General features: G+C 41.2%; 1 protein-coding gene across 1 annotated transcript; it reads left to right on the top strand.

Moving 5' to 3' along the window:
- Nucleotides 1-195: 195 nt before the first annotated feature.
- TM7SF3 (transmembrane 7 superfamily member 3) lies at nucleotides 196-6,373 on the top strand (the record flags this gene model as incomplete). Its single annotated transcript, XM_009706616.1, has 7 exons — nucleotides 196-389; nucleotides 1,481-1,658; nucleotides 2,927-3,013; nucleotides 3,461-3,541; nucleotides 4,246-4,398; nucleotides 5,734-5,831; nucleotides 6,211-6,373. Coding segments are annotated over 7 exons (954 nt in total), but the record flags the coding sequence as incomplete, so codon positions are not given.
- Between the last annotated feature and the right edge of the window lie 240 nt (nucleotides 6,374-6,613).

Here is a 6,613-nt window from a genome sequence, read left to right on the forward strand (position 1 = left end):
GTACCAGCACAGGCACTACCTGGTTCAGGGTGGTTCAGCATAATGCTGCTGTAGCCTGTGCTCACAAACATTTAGAATCTAGTTTTGAATTAGTTGCTGGTGTTTAACTTCTAAAGAGTAGCAGCCAAATACTGACAACTCAGGTAACTTCTGAAGGCTAATGTTAAGATCTGGGAGCTTGTGCTGGGCATGTAGCTGATCTCTCTTTTAATTGTAGAGGAGCAAACCCACCATCTTGTGATTCAGGGACTGGTCAAAACTCCAGATGGCGACTGCGCTATGAAGTCTACCAGTACTTCTTACCAGAGAATGATCTTTCTGAAATGGTCCTTATGAACCACATTCGGAAGATGTCTGAGGTGCAAAGTATCAAAGCCAACGGTATTAAAGTAAGTCTGAAGCACTGTTGTACCAGGCATGTGACAATGGCACTGTCTCATGTTTTCTCCTCCCCTGTGCTTATTTTCCTTGATTGGTGATGTAAGCAAGGTGCTGATGCTCCAGGCTTCTTGCTTGTATCTGGGATTTCTGACTGGGAAGTACACAGTCAGTGATGCATACAAAATGGCAACTGCTCTCTCTTGGGATAGAGGTGGCTAGTTAGCACAGCCCTAAATGTGGCAGAATCAAGACTTTCAAGGGACTCTGTTATTAGGTAGATGTTGGTAACTGGTCTGCAAGATGTTTCTATGTCTTGCACCATTTTCTCAATGAAACAAGCTCTTATTGCTGTGTATTCCTGCTTGCTGAGTGCTTCTTTAGCCAGAGTGTTCCTTCAGTGATGTTGAAGCCAGCTTGCCTTTAGCTGTACTGCCCCTGACTGCCTGTAAATCCAGAAGTAGAGGCACTTCTGACAAAGATGGATAGGCTCCTACAGTGCCTATTAGATGCGAGGGTCTGGCATCCTCATGTGGCTCAGATCCTCACTGAGGACTGAACAGTGAATGCAAGGAAGAGAGGAGGGGGGAGAATATAGTGGAACTGCACTAGAAATGAGTGCTGTTTGAAATGGCATAAAGAGATCTGATATGTGAGAGCAAACACTTGCTGCACCTTTACCCAGCAAAGAGACTGGAAGGGACAAAGGGGGTAGAATCTCGGTCGCCATGGCCTGCCTGGCCTTGCTAGGGAGTAGAATGGTGGCCTGGCCTGCCTCAGAGACCAGACTTGGGTTAGTAGACTGGCAGAGGACCCGAACTGTGGCCTCAAATGGGGAGGAGCAAAACACTGAGTGGCAGAACCTTCTCCACTGTCAGAAAACACAGTAATACTGAAGGAAGTGGAGTCTGTCCTCTGAGCCTTTAATCCTTCAATTGGTAATAATGAGAGGGTTTAGAATAGGAGAGCTCTTGCCTGGACTCTTGCTGATCAACTTCCTTGAGCTGCTGAGTATTGCCTCAGCTGTATGGACACATCAACATGCCATCAGTCACAGTGACAAGCAGTTCCTTGCAATTGAAAATATTCTTTACTGTTCCAGATGCTTACGCTAACAACTGATGATAAGACCAATGTCTACTTTTCCTCACTTCCTGGACAAGGTGTGATCTACAATGTCATAGTATGGGATCCTCTTTGGAATACTTCTGCTGCATACATACCTGTGCATACATATGCCTGCAGCTTTGCTGACCTAGTGGATAACTGCTCTTCTCTCAGTAAGTTGGGACTTGTATGTCCTTGCCAACTCATCTCAAGCTTGTTGTGCTCCAACATACTGAATGGTGCTTTTGAGGTTGTGTTTTTTGTTGTTTTTTTTTTTTAAAAAATGTGTGAAGGAGCTCTTTGTTTCACACATTATATTTTGTTACTTTATGATGGAGTCTCTCTCTTGATTGAGGAGAAATTTGAGAATTATAAAATAAGACAAAGGACAACTATTAGCAATTGAGGGTTTAACTTAATGAAGGTTTAATATATGGCTTGCAAATATATAACTGTCAATTTTGTAGTGCCACTTCAGCTTTTTCCATTTCAACTGGATACATAACCTTAAATCGCTTGTAGGACTGCATGTGAAACTAAACTAATAAAACATGAACTATTATTTTGAAAGGAGATAGTCACCTAAAATAAGCATAAAGATACTGTCAGCAATAGTGGAATGACTACAAAGTCATGCTACTGTGTACAAAGTTATATAAATGATAGAATTTGAGCTGAAAAAGAGCAAAGCTGCCACTCCCATTATGGCTGTAGAAGGGACAAGAATAGTGGGTAGAATATGGTTCATAAAATAAGATTTGTTCTCGTGATTATTTTCTTATCATATACTGTAACACAAGTAACTGTTGTAAAAGCTGAGGTTGTCTTATGACAACATGAGACAAATTATGTAGGCTAACCCTCTCTTCTCTGAGTCAGAGAACTAGGAAAATGTGGTTTACTCTTTCAAATAGCTTAAATACCAGTAAGAATTTTGCCTAGGAGACAGAGGTGAGCCATACTGGGATGCTGACTGTCCTTTCTGTTGCATGGCAAATATCTTAAAGGGAGATTAAAGTGAAGGCTGCAGTGATAAAGACTATAGCTGCTGCCTGGGTCACTAATCCTGTAGCACTGATTTTTATAGATGATTGAATGTCCATTTTTTTAAAAGCTGAGCAGAGAATTTTCCGGTAAAACTGTAACCATATTATAAACAGCAAGTTACAGCTACTTAAATAATTGGTTACAGAAACTTCAGTCTTCTGAATAAGGAAGAAGCTCCTGATTTCTTAATTGGTCTGGAACTACTTCAGTATTCTGTTAGAGATCCTATCAAGATAACTGTTAGTTCAGGCGTTGCAAATCTGCTCACGTGGTGTGTCTGAAGGAGTGGCAGCTATTATCAGTAGACTCAGTGACAGCGACCTGATCTTACCTTAGTCTCACTGTTGGGACTACTAGGTGGAATTCCCTAGTAAACCTTTCTTTCTCATTGTAGGTAAACTCTCTACCAAAATATTCTTCACTGCTCTTGCTGTTCTTGGTCTTTTCACTTGCTTTTTTGGACACAGATTCTGGAAAACAGGTATTGAATGTTTGGGGTTTTTTTCTTCTTGTAAGTCTGGTTGGAATTTCATAAATGTAACTTGCTCTAATTTAGAATGGTGGTGTTATTACTAAGATTGACTTGATACCGATTACGTGCCAATTAGGTGCACTGCTTTACTTTTACAGGATCCGAGCTTTTAAGCGCAGAGCAAGAAGTTTCTGGTTTGCAAAGAATAGAAGCGTAGAACCACGGTGCATGCTGAGCAATAGAGATATAAATATGTAATTTTTTGACTATTTGAAATGCTTGAGGACACCCCTTTGCAGAACAAAGTGTTGTTTGGCTTTCCTTTTGTGCTTCTCAGCTAGTGATCTGATATGTTCTTTCCCTGTTGTAACATGAAGATGTCTGAAGATGTACTGAAGTGGGCTTGGTATGAAGTGGTATGACAGCATACTAATTCTTTTCTTCCTTCTTCTCTAGACTTATTCTTCATGGGCTTCATATTTGCAGCATTCTTCTTCTTTGTATTCATTACGAGGGTAACTGGCCTTGGTTATGATGGTGAGTAGGTGTCTCGGGATACCCTACACTCTTCCCAAAATACTGTTGTTAGATTTTACTTAAGGGATTCCTCAGTTGTGGTTGTTGTTGGCCAGCCTTAGGAAGGATAAGAGGATGATACCTGGGTACTTCAACTGAGCTCTGATTACCATAATAGCTGAATGTGCAATAGAGTAACTGTTGCTTCCAACATCTAATAGTGATGCAGAATTAATAGCTGCAACTATAAAAGACAAATTTGAGTATCTATCCAAGGAAGATACAGATTTTTAGAAACTCTGGAAATTTGCAACGTAATTCCTTCCTACTTCTTTCATAACAGGTAGACCTCAGTTTCAGATCAAATGCAGATTTTTATCTGTAAAATGGAAGTAGATGATCTGCACCCTGCTTGTTAGAGTAGCAAGAATTAGTTCTTTCTGTCTGCATCTTACCTCATATAGTTACATTTTTGATACATGTGTATTACCTATTGCAACCATAATTGCCCTGGGAACTCAAGGTATTAATGTACATAGTAGCAACACTTTCATTCCAGTCCTATGCCACTCTTTCAGTACCACATCCTGAGTTGATACTCTTGTTTGTCTTTGTTACTTAATGAAAACTTCCTGAGAAATCAGGCATGTAAGTAAAGCTGCTGAATATCTTACTGCAATAACTGAACTCTTCAGAGTGTTGGAATTTCCCCTCTTCTTTTTCAGTGCGTCTTATTTTGACAGCAGTAGCTGGAATTGTTGGAGGACTTTTCCTGGTTGCAAGCTGGTGGAGATTTGGCTCTGTCTTGCTCTGTATGTTTATTACTGGGCTTGTGCTGGGATTTCTTTTTTCATCGATGGTCTTCTTTACTCCACTAGGTATGTACTGAAATACTCAGCTGAAAAGTGCTGGCTATTGAGTGATGTGTTCCCCCTGTATTACAGGGACACTGCAAGGCTCTAAGATGAATGCCAGTATCTGGTCTATCTTAGTGTAATGTTTAACTTTCCCTTTCCAGGGTTGAGAGGAGTAGAGATGTAGCTGAAGTCTTCTTTCAGGTGTGCTGTAATTAAAACTATTTAGTCTGCACTGGTGGGAAAAGCAAACTGCTTATTCTGCAGAGAACTTGCTGAGGCTCTTCCTACCCAAGCTGTGTGTCCTCTCAGCAGCCTGACACCAGCTCTGCTCCAGGCACACACTTGCTGTCTGTCTTCCTCTCTATCCAGAACAAGTCACAGTAGAAAATCTGCCATCTAACTTGGAGCCTTCAGGTGTAAAGGCATCATGGATTAAGAGAAGCTCTTGCTGTTACCTTTTACTGTGCTACAGTGCAAGGCTCTGGGAGCACTGCGCTGTAGGAGTCAAACTTGCGCTTGCAGCTGGATTGACATCATCAGGGTCTTTAGAATGACTTTAAGAGAGAAACAATAGACAAATTGCTTAAAAGCAAGCAAGGCTGCTGAGCTGAAATCCCTCTGTGACATCAGAGCGTTAGCCACACTGCTTTCTCTATTGTAATTTTAAATCTCAAAACTCTTCTGCTTAAGATCCCTTGGTGAGACAGTTTTTCATTCTCCAGTCATCTGTTTGACTCAAGGCACAATTCTGTGATAATCCATGCAATCCCTGGTTGCTCTTCATTAAAGTAAAACAGTAACTCAGCTGGGGGTCAGCTCATCTCTTCAGTTTAATTGGCAAGCTTTAGAAAGCAGGGAAAGCAAAGTAGTTTGAGTGACTTAATTACTCTTCCTAAAGCCAGAAGAGTTTGTTGCCTTGTGTTGGGATGGCTGCACTTGCACCATACTCTAGAGTCAAACTTACATAAATGCAGGTTTATAGATTATAAACCTATACAGGTGACAAAATGGTTTCTTATTGGGCAGAAGTACTCTGGTACTTTTCATTATCAACAGATGAGTAACATATACCTCACCAAGAATCTTTGCTTTGTGGACAAGATCTGCTGTCCCAACTTAGACTACTGGACCTGTGCTCAACTGGGACAGTCTCTTTCTGTTCCTGTTTTGAGCGACTGATACAATGCATCTTAAACAATCAGCATTTGAGCTCAAAAGCTAAGCTTTTCAAGACTGTGCTCCAGATATTTTTTAATCTACAGAATCTTTGGGGAAAAAAGCTCACCCCCAACCACTTGCGAAGAAGAAATGTTTTACTAGCTAGTAAATTACATGTGGAATATGGTGTCTTTGCAGGAGACTACAGGGTGTTCCGTGACGATGTGGTGTTCTGGGTGACCTTTTCTTCTGTAGCCTTGATGATTCCAGTGCTTTTTTTTGGCTGTCCAAGAATTGTAAGTAATCTGCGCTGTCACCTCAGAAGGAGGGAGGAAAGCGTGTTGAACTTAATGCAAAATGCAGTCCTGCGGGATGTGTACAGAAAACTTAACACAGCTTCATGAAGCTCAGCGCAGGACCAGCTCTAGGGAATTTCTGTTCAGGACTACTTGTGCTAAGTGGTCCACAAGCAAAGGAATGACTCTTTGCAATGTTGCACGTAGCATCCATTAACACTTGCATTTAGTTGACTGCTGCTGTCTTGACAGGATGTCTGGATAACAGGTGTGTGCAGCCAATTTCTTGTAGACAGACCGATACAAAATACTGCCTTAAGGAAGTGAGGAATAAAGAATGTTTATCGGTTTCCTAAAGCTGGTTTTTTATCTCCTCTAGCTGAACATACTGGCCTCTGGAATAGTAGGCTCTTACACAGTGATCCTAGCTATTGCTTGTTATGTCTACACAAGCCTTGCTTACATCACCTTAGACCTACTCAGAAGGGTCCTCAATGATTACTTCAGCAGAGCTTACACCAATGTGCCTTTTCAAAGAAATGGTGAGTACTGCTCTTAAGGCTTTTTTTCTTTAAAGGAAAAACACTGCCTCTTTGATTCCATTGTAAACAGTGAGTGAGGGTACGAAGGGTTGAAAGGAGAACACAGTAAGTATGATGTGAGATTTAACACTCAGATGACAAATTCTAGTCCTCCTAAAGAAATACTGAGTGGATTCAAAGGCACCAACCTTCCAGCAGATGTTATGTGACAAAGGCCCTCGAGAAAGGGGCTTCTCAGGT

This window comes from Cariama cristata, unplaced genomic scaffold, assembly GCF_000690535.1.
Source record: "Cariama cristata isolate BGI_N322 unplaced genomic scaffold, ASM69053v1 scaffold18548, whole genome shotgun sequence".
Lineage (NCBI taxonomy): Eukaryota > Metazoa > Chordata > Aves > Cariamiformes > Cariamidae > Cariama > Cariama cristata.